Source organism: Zonotrichia leucophrys, chromosome 5, assembly GCF_028769735.1.
Source record: "Zonotrichia leucophrys gambelii isolate GWCS_2022_RI chromosome 5, RI_Zleu_2.0, whole genome shotgun sequence".
In the NCBI taxonomy this organism is placed as follows: Eukaryota; Metazoa; Chordata; class Aves; order Passeriformes; family Passerellidae; genus Zonotrichia; species Zonotrichia leucophrys.
The window spans coordinates 12,363,555-12,382,432 of record NC_088175.1 but is presented as its reverse complement, the minus strand read 5'-3'; the positions used below and the strand labels follow the sequence as shown (position 1 = coordinate 12,382,432).

Below are 18,878 nucleotides of genomic sequence, written 5' to 3'. Positions count from 1 at the left end.
TCTTTGAGTAGCCAACAAACAAAAACTGGCACTGAAATTCATCTGCAGGATGGGTCGTGAAAGGGTGACTTCAGTGCCAGTTTCATAGTAACCACCAGGGAAAAGTTTCCCCAAAGGAAAAGAGGGAGTTCAATCTGCCTCCTTTTCTTGGCTTCCCTTTTAAAGAATACAAATAAGCTTCCTGAAAAACAACAGGCCTTTTGATGAGGTAATAGTTTTCCTCCATGTTTTTGTTTGTTTGTTGAAAACACTTGGATTTCACAGGAAGAAGTAACAAACACAACTGGGGATCAACTTCGTTAAAGAACTCTAAAAATCAACAGGACACACATCTCTTGCTTCAGCCACTAAACTGGATTGTCTCACTGGCTCGAGCAAAACTGCTGAATTATTTCCCTAACAAAAGAAAGGCGCTTTTAGGTCCTATAATCTCATTTCAAATCCTTTTACCCACTCCCTTCTCTTTTTGGCCTTGAAATTGCAATCCTCTTTCAGGACTAATCTCGGGACTAATTGGTGCCAGCACTCCAGTTTCTCTTGCCATTTTGTCCCCTCCCTACCGCATTGTTCAGGTGCCCAAAAGGACAGCAGGCCAGGGTTCAGCGCCCCTGTAATGAGTCTGTTCCTACAGACTAACTGTTAATAATTAGCAGGAAGCATTTTGTCTTTAAATTGCACAGCATGAGCAGCACAATTTCACTGAGCCAGAGAATTGCTTCACTGTGGCTGATGAAGCTCCCCAAGTTTGTGGGTGATGTGCAGGCTGGAGGGCAGCGTGCAGGGGGCCAAGCTGCCCAGCTGGGCACACAGGGTGGCACAGGCAGTGCCAGCCCCTCCAGAGCTACCCGTGGCAGGAAGGAGGGAAACGAGGAGCAAAGTGCTCACATCACCCAAAGCAGCTGCCAAGGAAAGCGTCAACGTGATGGGACTGAGTTGGTGTGGTGAAAGGACAGTCTGAGTTTAAGAAATATTCCAGAACACAATTCCCTGAAGAGCAACAAGTAAAGAGGAGATTTAAGAAAGTCTGCTACTCTTCAGCTCATGACTGTATTTGCAGGTAGTGCCAAAAAGGAACAATTACTTCTCTTACCAAGGGAATAGCAGTGTTGACTGTTTTCCATTTTCTGAAATTTTCTCAGACTTGCAGCAGACTTGGAAGCAAAATTAGTTTTTCTGTATTTGGAAACTTCAATCTAGAAAGTGCATTAAAACAAAACCATAAAAAAGCTGTTTCCAATGGACATACATTTCCAGCAAACCTAAGGCTAACCCTGAGTTTTGCTTCAGGCAAAATTTCTTTGCTTTTTACATCACCAAATGTACACATTAAGTTTCGACATTTTGATATTGTATAGTGCATTCTACTGTCATGAAGCTGAAGGTCAACACAAGAAACTCCACCTGAGACACACACTGCTTCCATCCTGCCCCAGCAGTGCTCTGCAGTTTAACCACCACTGGGACTAAATCCACACTCTGTTCACTGCTGTCTTCAGACATCTATGAGGATGACATCATGAAGAACAGATTAGCATCAAAACAGGAAAATGATACAACCTGCTTCACTCTCCTGAAAGATGAACACTTCTTGTGGAGCATCAGTGAGAGACAAGCTGTCAGATGCTGAGACTCCTGCAGAAGTCAACACACAAGACACTCAAGTCTCACTCGATTTAGGGAATCTACCATTACTGCAAAGAGACAGCAACAAATAGACGTGCGCAGAAAGGAATGCTCAGCCAGCATCTCACTACCACTGGAGAAGAACACAGTTTGTCACTGCAAGAACCTTCTGGAATGGTGTGGGTATGTAACTTTTACACAGTAAGAACACAGCATTTATCTCTGGTCGTAGAAATTGATAGCAAGTATGAACACAGACCTAAACTTAGTGATGATTTTTCTTTGTTTACACCATAGCTTGAGATCAGGTGGTGTCTCAGCGGCTCAGTTAAGATGGGTAATAAGTAAATTCTGCACATACTGCCATCCTTGGAATGTTAGATTTTCCCACCACACTAAAGCCATCCACAATGCAAGACTTTGCTGGGGAATTCATATTATAGATCAGCTGGAATAAAGGCATTTAAATTTTCCATGTCTTGAAAATGCAGTTTGCAAATGTGCTCAGGATCCATCACTGATTTCTGTTTGCCTTCGTGTGACCAATTTCAGACTAAGGGCTCTCCTCAGGTCATCCAATTCAGCTTCCTGCCAGCAGAAAACTCTTTCCTACAGGCAATTTTCTAGAATTTTATTGAGTCTGCTTTTCAGCACTCTACGAGATGGATTTCAGACAATCTCCCTTAAGGAACTAATTCAGTCTAGTAAGTTCATTATTTGCACCTGGTCAATGACCAAGGGAAGATAATCCAGGGTCTGTGTACTTGGCTCCTTCTCATATGCTATTAAAATGGGAAGTTTTCCATCCCACTGTCAAAATCTGTTCACAGCAGCAATACAACAGCAGCAGAGAGACAGCCCCCTGAAAATCAAGTAATTGTGTCTATAGAGAGATATTATTAACTTGTTCGTGGCATCAAACCAACCTCCCTTTTCTACACTGCAGTTTGAAACCTGGTAATCAGAAGATAACAAGTGAAGACCAGTCCCCTCCCCTCAGGTCAGTCATACCTGGGTAGTGTTTGCCTGTCTCAAAGCACTCCCAATGCCTGTGCCAGCCCAGGCTGCTGCACTGCAGCTGCATGAGAACACCAGGCTGAAACATGCAGCAGAATGCCAAGCTGTGCCTTGCAAATGACCCTTTTTCTCCAAGCTTGTGAACTCCAAGGAATCAGGAAGCTGAGGTAAAGCACTTTCCCCCCTCTTTTTCCTGGCACTGGAAGACTTTTCAATAGCACTGAAGTAACTTGAAAAATCAGGTCTGCAAGCCAAGAAACCTTTAAGGCAGGTTTGTAGCACACACCCACCAGACTGTAACAGCCAATACTAAGCACAATGATGCCTCCATGCTCTTCTGGAAAGAATGTCCTCTGGGACCCAAGCACACCATAAATTTACTAGCACAGCGCTGTGCCATCTCAGTAAGATTACGGCTCAGTGATGGGTTCTCACTGGTAGGAATATTTTAAGAAAGCCCTCGTCCTTGACTAGCCCCAATACCTCAAAAAAATCCCACAACAAATCACCAGGATCACACTTAAAGCACAATTACACAAGTGTCTTCCCCAGCACAACTAAGAGGACAGTTTGCTATTCTACGAGGGCAGCAAAAGCATCTTAAAATTACTTTGCCAAGAAGAAACAAGAAAACACACCAAAAATACCCCAACAAACCTCCAAAAGCCCAAAAGCAACACTCTGCTGAACAACCAGGTGATTCTGCTCCAAGGGTCTTCAAAGCTTCACACAAACCTAAATCCTAAAGCTCTTGTTCCATGTAACTACAAAATAGAGGGCTCATCAATACAAACTGCCCTATTTTCAAAGCAGACCTTTGACAGTGACATCCCCAGGGTGACAGAAAGGACCAGCTCTAACACTTCCAGGAGGAATTTCCAGTTTCATTTTCCCCCCAAATCTGACCAAGTCTACTTCTACACATGAAGTCAAAAGCAGCAAAATGTACTTAATAATCAAAATATCTACACTGCTTTAGCAATATAGCTGACTGTGGCTCTTAAACTATCATGGAATAAATGTGTTTGTATAAAGCCTTCCTTTTACATTTTATTATACTTGCAAGTTGCAAAATAAAAGCTGGCTACTCCAGAAGCTTTGTTTGCTATAAATTCCCTTAAGTTTAGAAAATTATTTCATTCTAATTAATTGTTTTATTTATTTTTTTAATCTCATGAGAAAAATGGTCTTCTTCATCTTTCATATGCAAAACAGCTAAAGAGAGAACAATTTTTTTATATAGAGAAGGAACTCCAATTAATAGAGATCTTAAATACGTGGGGAGCTGTTATGAATTTTGCCATTGATCAGACAGCTGCCTGAAAAGAAAGTGCCTTTTCAGGAAAGTTATATAATTAAAAGTAACCTAATTCCTTTTTGTTTGTGTTTTTTTCTCCATCCGCTTATCTAGATTAAACATAAAAATTAATGAAACCCAAATGATGTCAAATTTGCTAAATTTACATTTCTCTTTCATATACTTTTACTGGACCTGCATCCTGCGCTTCCATCAGTTATGGATTTTCAATGCTCCACAGACATTTGAAAGCACTGTTACATTTTTAATAACCCAACCTTCAGTATCTGCATTACTATGCAATTCATTTTTCCAAATTCCATATATTCTGTCTTAAAAAAAATCACCCTCACCACCATCACAATAGAATAAACCACAGGATTCAACACACTTCTAAACTAAATGGAAGTGCCAAAAAGAGAGTCTGTTCTAAGCATCTTTAGCTTTTCAAACTAACCTAAGGAAAGTCTCCACCAAGCCTGTAACCACTGTTTCAACAGAATTTCTTTTGGAAGCATATATAATGGAATTGTGATAAAAATAGTTACAGAAAAAAAAGCAGTGAGAGGCGTAGAGCTCTGCAATATTTATACCACCCAGGCAGACAACACAGAGAACCCATCAGTGAGGTTAAAAACTGCAGCACACAGAACAACTGACAACAGCAGTCAGGTATAAGGGGCCATAAGAAACAAATGCAAAACCCCTCTAGCTGCATAAAATTGGACACTGACTACTACCTTTAAAAGTGAGCAGAATAATAAATTACAGTTATTCTACTCTTACAAATAAAGTCCATGTAGTCCTGATTCTAATACCAAAAATATGTCATACAAGCTAATGAAAGAAAAATTGAACAAGTGCACGCATGCTGCAGCCAGCCAGGAAAGAAACACATTTACAATTGTATTAGCAAGACCCACTGGCTGTGCTATCTTGGATGCTTTAAGGGCAGAGCAATAAAAAATTACCATACATAACTGAACCGCTCATATGAGCTGCCAGAGTGAGTACTGGCAATTAACAGGAGGGGACTGTCAACAAAGCAGGAATGAGTCAGGATGTAAAGAAAGGAAAGATCTTTTATAAAGCTCTGATCCACATTCTCATCTGAGCTGGCCAACCTCTTCACCAATTTGCCTTTCACAAAGGAACAAAGGATCTGAACGCATGGAGGTGGAAACCACGTTTCCCTGTAAACAGATACACAGGTGTATGTGACAATCCAGACAACTTCACCCCAGGGAGAGCTGGGCGGCAGCCCCACCCACGCTCCTCTCCTGGTATCCCCAAGTTACTCACCAACAACACGAGTTTGCCAGTCACACCGCTGGCACAAACCCTCTGCAGATCAGTTGTCTCAAACAATTCTCCCACCACTGTTCTCTGAGTATTTGCTCTTTTGTAATGAAAATAGGTCACCTGCCCTAAAACAGTACATTTTTGTTTTAAGTGCAAGAGAGAACAGCTTCCCTGGCAGCCAGGCTGTCTTTTGACATAAAAAGTACACTGCAGTATACACACATATCTGTGCACAGAAACCCCAGAGATCTGCACATTTATTACTAAAACCATTTGCAGTCATAGGGAAAAATGCCTCAGACAAAATGGGGAATCTTATCAAAAGCAGAACAACACAAAACCCACCAAACTGGATGAAACCCACAGTCTGTTTAGTCCATTTATATGACCTAATGCCAAAGAAGATGAATTTTTCACAGAAAGTGGAAGAGCAACATAACGCAGCACAGTAAATTTGTGCTCGCTTCTACAGCCCATGTGGACTTGAAGTACTGGAGAGATTGATTTAAATGTAAAAACCCCACAAGAACTAGAATATTCTCCCAAATGCATTTGTATTAGCTGTGGATATAGCAATTAAACACAATTCCAAGTTTTGTGGGATTATCACTTAATCATTAGCCTCAACATTCTCCTGTGGCAGGCACTAAGGTTCCACTAAGTAATTTACAGCCTGCCCCTAAGCCTCCCATCCCCACTCTTTCAACCAGTAGCAAAACTAACACACACACACACAAACAAACAAACAACAACAAGAAAAACTCCTCAAGAACCAAGGAGGAAAATGCTGCATTTTACAAACAGGTTCAAAATTCAGAAATATCACAAATACCACCAATGAGTACCACACACCTACAGACTCGTCTCAGGGATACCTGGAATGGAAAGAAAGCCAACAAGAGAAAACTCCGTTGAATTCAATTTCTTGAAATCTATCTAAAACATGGCCTCTGAATTCTCACTTGTTTACTGCTGTAACAAAACTGCCTGACAGAACTATGGGGTTTCCATAATAAAGTCAAAAGATCTGTGAAAAAACACACTACAGAAAATCAAATATAACCTCCAGAGTTTCAACAGAGCTTTACTGAAAAAGAATAAGACGTGCAAGTGCTGAGTACTTCTGTTTAGCAAGGGGAAAGAGGAACAACCATTTTATCAAGTCACTGTTGCACTGACCAGGCAAAGAGACATACCTCTCACCCTCCGTTCTTTTACTCCAGGACAATGAGGTGGTAAGGAAAATAATCTCACTTCCCAGGCTCAGAGAACTTTGAGGAGAATAGAAATTTCTCTGCTAAGGACCTTCCAACACCTCCAAATCCCAGTTTTTATATAAGTACTTTATTCTGATGAAACAAGCAGCTTGACTTCTCCAAGTCAAAATTCAAAACCCAAGTGTAAAGAAGTTTTTGTATTAAGAAAAACTCTATGCTTTTTGTTCCAAAAGTTCAGAAAAAGGTGGTTTAATACCATTTAAGCCCTTTCTGGTTTTACTCATCTGAACCCTGGAGACTCCCGAGAAACGAAACTCTAGCAAAACCCGCAAGTTTTACTCCTACAAAAGCCAGTTCGATCAAAATAGCAGGAGTATCATTTTTACTTATGATCATACAGAGGGCAGATTCACACACACTGAAAACTGGATACACAACACGAACCCAGGTGCTAGAGTTATAAAAGCCAGAAAAAACATGGTCAGTAATCACAATCTGCATGAGACAACTCCAGTCTTGAGCTGAGGATTTCTGACATCAGAAGTTAAGTCATGCCTGACAATGACAAAAATTATGATTCAATCTTTCAAATACTATAACAATACTGTAACAAAGGAAATTATGACAAAATGTACTTTCTTTAAACAAATTAATAAACCTGCCTTCTCCAGAAAGGGTATCAAATGATACAGAGGTACAACACCACCACTGTATAGCACCCTGTATATACACATATGCATACAACACACATCCCAGAAAAAGTGAATTGGTCAATAAAGGTTCAAAAGAACTAACCCACTAAAACATCTTTTGAGCTTTTTATCTAAAAAACATATAGATAAGGAAGAAATAGGAGATCTGTGCTTTAAAAGAAATAATTCACAGAAAGACTGATTGATACTTTGGGAAATACTGGGTTTAATACACACAGGTATGAAATGCAACTGCAGTTTCTTTTAACTGTACGCATAAGACAACTGGAAACACTATTGGAGCAGATGGGTGAGCCTTATAAATGGGAGATGAGGGAATCAAGGAGGGAGATTTCGTTCAGAACAAGGACCAGCTGCTCTGCAAGGTCCAGTGGCCCAGGGCCCAAGCTGATGGTGCACCATGCAGCTCAGTTTTGTACCTCTGCAGGCTAACACAAGGCCTGATGGGCCCCCTCGATCACCTTGTTAACATTCCCCACAGTCATACTGTGAGCAGCAATGAAATGTGTCCCTCTTATGCTCTGCTTCCCACTAACACCATGCACAGAAGAGGAAATGGTTCTCACTGGCCATGCTCCCCTCCTGGGACATTCCTCTATGGACAACCAGGATTTTCAGTAGATCTGTCACCTTTTCTTATGACCTGGGGAGAAGATGTTCACCTGCAATCAGTTCCTACAGCTCTTGGACTCAAGTGGACTACTCCAAGTCTGCCAGGGCCTTTGAACCTGTGTGCAAAACTGGTATTATCAAAGAAAGATTGCATACGGAACTAATTGGTTACACAAATATTCTGAGTTTTGCATAAACTACAACAGCTGCCTCACATTTTAAACATGTTTTCTATTCCCTAAAATATATTAAAATGCTAGGTGAAATGATGAAAGGTCCACACAGGCTTTTTTTTTAAGACAGAGCTGCAATTCTTGGAAATAGTCAATGCCCCTTAACTTTGAGTTTAAACAATTATTAAATATACAATAAAGAGTTAAATTGCAGCATGCCTTAAAATCATAACCATTACACATAAAGCCATCCCTTACCCATTGTTTGAAAGATTCAAGTTATCTTAATATTTTTTACTAGTAGTTCATCACTATTAGCATAACATTAAGAATTGTTCTATGAGCATCACTCTTACAACAGAACTACAAACAATGTGACTTTTCCTGTCAATTTTTTTTTATACAAGCATCAAAGGAAAGCCCAATAGCTAATAGAGAAGTGAAGAAAATCTAAAAGAAAATACAAGAGCATGATTAAAACTAAATGAAAAAAAATTAATTTGAGTTATTAAAATACAAAAAAACCTTTTCATAATCCAAGAGCAGCAAGTGTGACACACTGTGATACTGTTTGTGGCTTCCCCAAGCTTCACAAGTCTGTTTTCACATTGAGAAGTCAGATAATTTACATGGCTGTAATATTATATGATTAACAAAGGTGATGCTCATGGTGACCACTGTTCATTGCACTAATACTCCTACCTGAGTCTGAATTTTCAACTCCTAAAACTTCAGTGAACTGTTCCTGAACGCTGCACAGGCTTCCCCATGCACACAAGCGCTGCAGTGTCCCAGTGACGCAAGGGCTGCTAACGGGATGAAGGGTGACAGATCCTGCACTGCCCAGGGACCGAAGGTGAGCTGTCCCTCACACCCTGTGCGTTTTGCTGCACCCCACAGCTCCTGCACTGTGCAGCCCTGCCCCACCTGCACCAGCACACACTCCAGGGGCAGCAAGGAACAGGGATGAGGAGCTGCAGAGAAACACAAGCACAGCACCCACACGCTTCACGTTCCTGCTGCCAGCAACTCACAGCTCTGTCAATGAGGCCACTCTAAAAACTTTCATAAGGAAACACCCAGGCCCACAGAGGGTTTTACAAACAAAGTAACAAAAATTTCAAAACACATCCCTACACTTTCTTTTTCCCATGAACTTAGTGGAAATATCTACGGTACCATTCCAAGTTATCTTTGGAATAAGGCTATATTTATCTACAGAAGGCACAGAGGAGGGGAAAAAGAGCCTAAGAAGCCAAGTAACTGGAAAGACTGCTCACAAATCGAACCATGAAAAATAACAACATAAAGCAATGAGCTGGTGTTTGCCTGGCATCTAGAGAAAGATGACAGACTAAGGACTCTGCTTTACAGTACTTTACCAAAAGTCTAAATACATGCAAACAAAACAAAGACTCAACCAAATCTTCATGTATTTGACATGTAAATGGAAAAAAATGACATTTCTTCTTTCTGGAGGTAGGAATGAGAAAGAATTGAAAACATTTCTGTTGAGAAGGCTCAGAAGCATGTGACTAATTTTGAGAGGAATGAAGATGTGATTAGAGGGTCATTTGTATTTCTACCAGCCATTCCTGCATGAAACTATGTTAGAGAGATCAGATTCAGACTTTCTCCTCCTCTTTTTCTGTCTAGGATCTGTGGTCAGCTTTCTGAATTTATCCTTCCTCCCTACACTTCCTTCAGGCTGAAAGGTGTAAAAAAGAAAAGAAAAAAAAAAAAAAAAAAAAAAAAAAGAAAAAAGCCTTTTTAAAAGTAAGAAGAGTTGATCTGTTTTGTTTCCTGAAACTATATTCAGTGGGATCACAGAAGTCTAATGGTTAGAGAACTGATAAGAATATGATAGAAACCAAGCCCTGGATTGAGAGATCCTCAAATATTTATGCACTTCTCAGTGCATTCACTCCACCAGAAGTTCACTTTGCTGTTCATACCTGACACCAAACTAAACCAATATTATCTAACTTGCCAGAAAACAGAAATAAAGCAACATAATCCCATAGTATAGATGGTCTTCAAATTAAGGCATGTGATAGGGGCAGAGGGCACACTTCAGAAGAACTTGCATTCTCTATGATCTCACTAACTACAAAACTATGAAAACAAAAATTCCCTGAAGACTCCACCTTAACACCACATCAAGAGAAGAAAATGCATTGTGACTCCATATTGGAAGTAAAACAGTTAGATCATTCTTGATAAAGTGGTTGTAACATGCACAGAAATTAATATCAGACTTCCCTATGATCAGCTTCATTTCCTATCAAAAGCACAAACAGTAACACAGAATTAAATGCACACTTCCAGACTGCAAAGGACAACCAAATCATGTCTTTTCTACAAGAGACACCCTGAAAGTCTTTTAGTGAATAGGAAAAGGTTGTTTCACCAGCATCCCCAAATGGTCACATCTGATCTCAATGTATGAAGTGTACAGATAGGAGGGTGCTTATAATTTGTCTAATGTGATAACCTACAACTTCAATGTAGCTTCAGTAAACAACTGCGAAAGGTGGAAGCAGTGATGGTAAATTCAAAAGCTGTAAATATTTGAAGGTGTTCCTCCAGCAGGGCTGCACTGCCAGGGAGCTCCCACTGCAGGGCTGCACTGGGCTCCGACTGGTGAGGTGGGAGCAGGAGGGCAGGACTCAGTGATAAGACTCGGTGCTTTCAGCCTTAAAATAGACACATGCAAATGAAAGCACGCCCAGGTCACCTCCCCTGCCATTTACCACAGAGCCCACAGTGATGGCCATCACTTTCTCACAGTGATTTGTAAAACTTGGATTTTCAGGAACAAAGCTTTAGCCACCAGGTTTCACAAATCTTTCTCTGTGTCTCTACAAATAAATTTCAGAAGTTAGATAAGGGTTTATAACCACAAAGTCCCTTTTTCTAATCTCAACCTTGGGATAAAGAATATTTTTATCAGAAGGAGGTATCAAAAGACAAGACAGTGGAGAAGTGATGAATGTTCAAGGAGCTCATGGCTTGTACTTTCACTTAACCAAGTGTATACCTATAAATATATTTCAAAGTTGCTATTGCCAAAATAATTGTAAAATTTAAGAAGAAACACATTAGTCTAACACACCTATTTTTTGAAACCAAGGAGAGCTCTTCCTTTGTAATGATGAGTATCAGTGTTAGTTTGCTCTTGAAATTCATCATAAATGAATGCTTTATGACACATGCTTGAATTAGAAGAACCAGATAAAAACCAGATAAAAGGAGTTTTATTTGTTGTGAGTATTGTTTTTTAAGAACACACATCCAAGCCAACTAAAATTAAATAATTCACCTTGTGATATTTCTCTTCTAACAGCTTACAGGTAATCTTTGCCCTGAATCGAAGCAGCAAATTCAGACAACTGCAGTCTGAAGTTCATTCTTATGTACAAACACAGCAAGGTTGCCTTTTCCCCCAAAATGTCTCCTATACATGGAACCCAGTGTAGTCCAAATGTCATGGCTTGAGCCATTTTTATCTCAAATGATACTGGTATAACACTCACTCAGCCATCCAAATGAATGGGTTCACATCATGAAACTCCTTCATAAAAGGTCCATTCCTGTCACATTTATGCAGGATGCTCTACTGAAGTCATGAAACTGAATTATCTGATGCAATTAATTTAACTCTGTTCAGGAAAAGGGGAATTTGTGTATTCAGTAATCATCATGCTTGGGATATTTTTACAATGCATTCTTCCACTCTGTGTTCAATTCTACCCTAAGCTGCTTATGAAGATATTAAACAAAACATGTGATTCACTTGTGCATCTTTATTCTTTTAAAACATCTGATAAAGACAAGGAATAGGCCAATTTGCCCCTGTGGAATTTCACCAACTGACCCTTATTCCTACAGCCAGGAATAATATTGGCAAATGATCTGGTTCCAGATTTATTTTATTAAGTGACATAGCTTCTCTTAGTTGTGGACTTCCATTACATAAGATGGCCAGACAGCAAAACCTCTGCCACCCAAGGATTTTTTTCTAGATGTACTGTCTTCACCATAAGAAAAATTCCCCTTGGAATTTGTTACTATGACGATGTGTAGCTCTGGAGATCTGACTGTGGTGGAATGGATTTACATTTTCTACCCCTACTGAAGTCTTTGTACACATGAGAAAGCAATCACTTACACATGGGATTACTGGTTTCTTCCAAATGCACAGGGAATATTCAACTCGTTGAGAATATATTGGAAATTTATTCAGAAAATTACCATGTAACTGCCAATCCAGAATTAATTCAAAAGTCACTGATAGGCTAGACCAGCTTCATGTTGACGTTTCACCAGTCATTAGCAGTAGAATGAATAAATATTTTAGAATACTATGGGGATATTAAGTTTGATTTAACAGTGGAAATGCTGAAAGATAGCCAAGTAGAAGTAACAGTGAGACCACAATTTCTTCATATAAAACCTGGCCTTTGCTGTATTTGCAAGGCATTTGCTCCTTCAACCACACAAGCTCTTTGTTTTATGATGCAGTCATTACAAGGAAGACTCCAAAGCACTTGGCAGCACAAGCAGTGTAGCAGCAGCTCAGACATCCCATGGGCTCCAAGGAGAAAAACCTTCCCTTCCAGTTTTGGGACTCACTTGTCAGTGTTTCAGTAGACTCCTCCTTCTCCCTTGCCCAGCTACACTGGGCAGTGCTGAAAGCAGGTAGTGACTGAAACCCACTTCTTAAATCCCATACTGTCTGGCACCTGCCAGCAGTCCTCTCTTCTCCCACGCATGAAAACAGGCTGTGAGGTTCTGGACACACACCCCATTGGAAGAGGGCAGCACAACCTCTGCCCAAGGTCTGTGACTGTGCAGGCATCCTTTGCCACACACAGCAAGCAAGGAGCAGCAGTGGGCACAGGGCTGTGCAGGATGAGGACAGAGGAGCAGTGGGCACAGGGCTGTGCAGGATGAGGACAGGGGAGCAGTGGGCACAGGGCTGTACAGGATGAGGACAGAGGAGCAGCGGGCACAGGGCTGTGCAGGATGAGGACAGGGGAGCAGCGGGCACACGGCTGTGCAAGATGAGGGCAGGGGAGCAGTGGACACATGGCTCTGCAGGATGAGCACAGGGGAGCAGTGGGCACAGCTGTGCAGGACACAGTGTAGCTTTGCCCCTGTGCACTCCCTGACATCCAGACAGGGTGTCTCTAAGGGTTCATCCCTGCAAGGACTGCCCACAGCAGTGCTGCTGCATTGCTTCCTTCAGCCTAGCCTAGAAGAGCTGCCCATGTCATTGCTCCTGCTGCCAACATCTGCCACCAAATTACACAGTGGTTCTGGCAAACCCAGCCCACTGAGTCAACAGTCACTTCACCCATAAAAAAATGGGAGTCCTCTGGCTTTCAACTGCATGTGTGTGCTAGATTTTTTTGTTTGTGGGGATTAGAAGGGATCAAAATCTCTCAATTTCTATGTCAGATGTGCATTACACTTCTACTCAATATGAGAATTTATCAATAAATCTGGATGAGCGTTAATTAAAGTACTCTTTAAAAGGCAGCAGTAACAATAAAGCAAGGGCCAGAAAACATGCTTTGTTCAAATGCACAAATTACAGTTTTAATCCATTACCTAAATTATTTATCTGTCCTTCTGCCAAGCACAGTAGTGAGGGGTACTTCCACAGGTGGTGCTAGGGACAGTGTTTGCCCAGCACCCCCCGGAGCACCAGGACAGCCGAGCTGCACCGCCTCGGCACCCTGCACCCCTGGTCACGCTCTGATTTCCAGAATAAAATCCAGGGCCCAGGGGCATCCCCGGCCACCGGGGCGATCCCCCGACACAACAGCGGGCGCAGGGTCTCCATTGCCAGCGCCGTGCCGGGATCGCCGTTACCGCGGCAACGGCGCGGCCGAGCCCGCGGCCCCGTGAGGCGGCAGCGCCGGCCCGGCCCGGCCCGCGCGTTGCCGGGAGACGCGCCGTCACCACGGCGACCATCACGCTGCCCTCCCGGCGCTGCCCTCCCTCCCGCCAGCCCCAACACTAACGCGGAAAAATAACAAGAAGCACCCCAGCCGCCAAGGGAGCCGTCAGCGCCACCGCGCAGTCCCGCCGCTGCTGCGGGCCCTGCTGCGGCTGGCTCAGCACACCTTCCCCGTCCTGAGGGGGAAGCACGGGCCATGAACCGCAATCCCGGCCCTTACCGGCATCGAGGAAAACGCAGTTTGCCAGCCTCAGCACCTGCTTTCCTGCTTTGCAGACGGCAACCATAGATCATGTCTCTTTGCTAACACTGGTCATAAATGAATGCCAGATCAAAAAAACCCGCAAAATGAACAGAAAAACACCACCTCATGTCTGTTTCACTGAAGCAAAGGAGAAAATCCAGGCTAATCCCAAGGGCCACCACAAGCGCCCATCCACCACCAAGCGCTGCTCAAGGCACCTGGGCACCAGCTCAACCTGGTGGACATCCTGGGGCTGCACAGGCAACATCAGCCTCGGCTCTCCCAGGAGAAGAATGAGCCCATCTCCTCTGAGAGAGGGAGGGAATCGGGCTTTCACCGAAGGGGATAAGTGGACACTTCAGAGCTCTCCATTTGCTCATCTGCATTTTGATTTCAGGCGCTCCTCTGCCAAAGGGCTGTTGCAGGGAGCCTGCAGGCTCTGCTGCCAGCAGGGCCATGAGCGGGTAAAAGGTGCCCCGGACACGCTGAAGGGGCCAGGCCGGACCGGCGCTCCCGGGCGTTCCGCACTTGCACATTCCAAACTGTGTCCCTTGAACACATTTAGTGTCTTACCCAAGAATCATATTCAACATCGCAGAAAAACATTTAGAATTGTAAAATGCATCTAGTTCTTACCTTTGATATGCCTGAGGAGATGTGGGAGGTGTATTGAACACATGCGAATATGGGTGATAGGGTGTCTTTTTCAAAGCCTGAATAAGATTTTGTCTATATTCTGGGTCTATACACCACAAGGACCCCTTTCCAATACTCTGCAAAGAGAAAAGAATTAAAAAAAAAATCAAACATTTGATCTAATGGCATAGCCATATTTATTTAGCAGTTTTTGTCAGAAAAAGCAGTGACTTTGGGTTTTTTGTCTGACAGAAGTGAATATAACTTGCTTGCTGGAGATTATTTCTCCATTAATAATGTATTATGACTGTATGATTTAAATCACAATTCTGAGGGAAAAAAAGAATGAATGTTTGGTCACTCTTTCTCCCCCTCTGTTACTAGTTAATAGGATTTAATAATATCTGGCAATTTTCCAATCACCTCATATTGGAAAAATAAGAAGCTACAGTTAACCGTTAAACAGAAACTTTGAAAAGAAGTATCTTGGTTTTTGAAGTAGTTTTCTTTTCCTTTTGCTGTTATACAAACAGAAACAAGGCTAAAAAGGAGAGGGTTAAACACCCTAGCAACTGTTTTAAAAATATAAGGACTTAATCCTCCAACCCACATGACATCAATACCATTATACTACAAGAGGAAATTAATCATCTTTTCTCCTCAGAGGGGAAAAAAAATACCAAAAAAACCCAAAACAAACCAACGAACCAAAACTAAAAGGAAAAAAAAAACCAAAAAAAACACCCACAGTATAATCAGAGTATAAGCATTTAAGTGTGTTGTGAAATTGTGATCAGCTAAAACAACAGTTACTGTAATTACCCTTTCTGGACTCAAGGAACAACACCAGCAGTTAATCTGTAAAGTAAAGATTACACTAAAATTCAGTGCTTATTCTGCAGTTACAAGCAGTGCAATTTCATTTCTTGTCTCAATCCCATCAGAGGTCAAGCTGAGGATTTTGGATTGTTTTGTGTGAGTTCTTAAACAAACATGAAAACTGCCTCAGCTTCACTATGAAAGCATATGGAAGGATAGTTCAGGAGCAGTCTTGCTCTGCTTGATCATACATAAACACAAACACAAATCCTAGCTGTTGACTGAACTCAACTGACAGGCATTCAAGGCATTATGCTACAATTTTTTGGTAAATGTTGATGCTTTCTGGAACAGGTGGGGGAGGCTGTGTTACTGCCTCTAGCTGCTTTTCAACTCAGGACCATCCCTCTCCTCTGCTTCAACTTCTATCAGTGAAACAAAGCTCTCAGTTAACATGTTACAGAACAAGCACACACAGACACAGACACACAAAGCATCACATCAGAAGAAGGACATTATTTTCTTAAACCATATAGAAGACCAAAACCAGACACCTGTTTCCTTTTGAAAACTTCTATCCTTGCCCTACCACTTCCTAAGTGCTCCTCTGCCCCACGGACAGCTTTAGGATACACAGTGCAACATGCAAAGTGCTTACAGAGAGCAAATGTGCACTAAATTCTCCTCCCCAAAAATAAATGAAAAATAAATTAAAAACAACAGTCTTCCCCAATGTCCCTGGATGGCTTTGTGTGCACCTACAAAGTTTCCAGCACCATGTGAGACTTGGCTTGAAAGAAAAGGAGAGCAGCCAGCAGGAGCTGTGACAATCTTCTGTCAGAAAGAAGCAGGGCTGCAGGCTGCTCTGGTGGAACAGGAGCATGGGGTCAAGACTCTTCAGGATGGCTTGCAGGGTTCAAGCACATCCATCATTTTACTGCCCACAGGTGACCCACTAGGAGGCCACAGAGGCCACACTAGGAGCTAGAAGATGTCTAAGGGGAGACATCTTCCCACTTGAAATGAAGCAAGGTTCCAATATGGCCACAAAAGCCCAAGACTAAGGGGCTAGAGAGAAGCAAGCAAGGCTCTGTGGCTCTGATCTCAGCAAAGCACTACAGCCAACAGCTGAGAGATCCAGTGCTGCTGTCAGCTGAGGAAGCTGTGCACCACAGTCCTCACACCACTCTGCAAGGAGGAGGTTGTTATGCTTAGCCCTCCTAAAATATGGGACAATGAGCCAGACACATGACAAGGCCAGTAAGTGATTCTTAGGCAAAGGACAGAGTCAAAAATAGAATTCAAACATCCCAAATTCCACTTCCATGCTCTATCCAAGAACCAGACTAAGAACACAAAATTTCCTTTTAAGCAAGCAATGAGCAAAACTGGGAAAATTCTTCAGAAAACCTTTGCTGGATTCCTTACTTCTTACAGCATGGGATAAGTTTATAAAAAAAGCTACACTTAAATACCATCTACCTTATTTGTACTTACTGGAACACAACATATTGTTTCCAAACTTCTCTGTTTTTTCATTTACTTCCAAGACAGCCTTGTCACCTGCCTGGAAGATATTACTCCCCAAAACCCATCAGTCAGTCTAAGCTGAGGGCATTACAATATGAAGTCACTACTGAAGAGTGACTTCAAAACCTTTCATTACTTTTAAGATAAGTTTGTGTGGTTTACCCATATTCTTGCAAAAGCCAAAAATAATCTCACTGAAAAACAGGAACTCTGACAAAAAATATTGAGAAGTACACTCCTCGTTAAAAAAACACTGGGAAGGCAGATTTGCTATATTTTCACTGCAACTGAACTGACTTATAATTTACCAGCAAAAACAAATGTAATTTAAGGCAAAGCTTGCCAACTTTGCAATGTTCTCTTTTAAGACAGTTACTTTTTTTTTTCCACAATCACATAACAGAGCATGAATAAAAAGGAAAACTGAAGTGACATCTGGTTAAGAAACCTTCTTGACTGTTGGGAGGTGTGAAGAGCTTTGTTAACTGTCTGTTCAGATGTGTCATTAGTCTTCCCATGTACAGAGCAATCACGGGAAAGGAAATCACTGGAGCTCAGCCCCGTCGGTAGTGATTAATTTCCATCTTATGACACTTGGCGTGCTGCTTCACTACCTCCTCCAAGCCAAAAGTCAATAGTGACTCCAATCAAAAACCAGCAAGGAAGGGTCAAAAAAAACCCAACTCTGGATTACATTTGTCTCCCAGGCAACAAGTGACTGAGGAGTGGATAACAGCCCCCTGATATCCTCAGCACTTGGAGTGCTTTCAGACCTCCCCACATGCCACCTCCTCCCAGGGCCAGGCACAGCCACCTCCTTCCTGCCAAACACAGGTTACAGCTTCTGCACTGATTCCTGGTTAACGTGATTAAAAACTGGGGAGTGTTATTACAAGTCCTCTTCATGTCCAAGAGTAAACTTGAGGGTAAACTACTTCAGAGGTGCTAATAGGGAGAGAGAGAAACACACAGAGTTACCCAATGAAATATCCTGACTGAATATTTTAAAAAAAATTCCTGATTATCTTTTATATGGAGAAATTGCTACTCCTTTTTACATCACTTAACATATATATGTAGATTGTGCACAATACTGTGTACTAACTCGCAACTTATTAACAAATTTGCTCTCTCATACCTCAAATATCCCATTCTGATTCCCTCCCAGCAACTAAAGTCAGTGTATTGCCATGAAAAGGTACACAATACACTCAATGTTCACTTGTTTTTTCTTCCAATGGACTGCACATAGAAGTTTTTAAATACTACTTTACACAACCTATTATTGTTATTATGTTTGGTCATTTTTTAGTAGCATTGAAAAAAGACTGAAATTTAAAAATAATTAAAACGCTGCTTGTCAGCTCTTTCAGTTGCTATAGTTGGGAATTAATAGCATTATCCACTAGTAAAACTCCTCATTGTAAAGATTTTGCCAGCATATACCTCACTACTACCTGTCCTCACACATCAGCTACTGCCTGCCCAAAGCTCAACTAAAAGACTTGAGTGTTGAGCTCTTTCTGAGACCAGTGGCTGGGAAAAAGTACACAACCCATTGTATTGGTTTTGCTTGGTCAGATTTTGGTACTGCAGGGGCTACATCCATCTATATAAAAATTCCAGATAGTGTTCATTTGAAGAATTTTGTTCCCTGGTTATTTTAGCACAGAGTTGAAATGTGTTAGGAACACAACTTTTTTCACAGAGCTGTTCTTTTCACTGTC

The 18,878-nt window shown here is 41.8% G+C and overlaps 1 protein-coding gene across 7 annotated transcripts in view; it reads right to left on the bottom strand.

Moving 5' to 3' along the window:
- FOXN3 (forkhead box N3) overlaps positions 1–18,878 on the bottom strand; it is a 200,094-nt gene that overhangs the window by 81,560 nt on the left and 99,656 nt on the right. For all 7 annotated transcript variants that reach the window (XM_064713824.1, XM_064713828.1, XM_064713827.1 and 4 more), the window contains one exon: positions 14,803–14,939. In XM_064713824.1, coding sequence (XP_064569894.1) covers positions 14,803–14,939 — 137 coding nt within the window. The remainder of the gene's footprint in view (positions 1–14,802; positions 14,940–18,878) is intronic.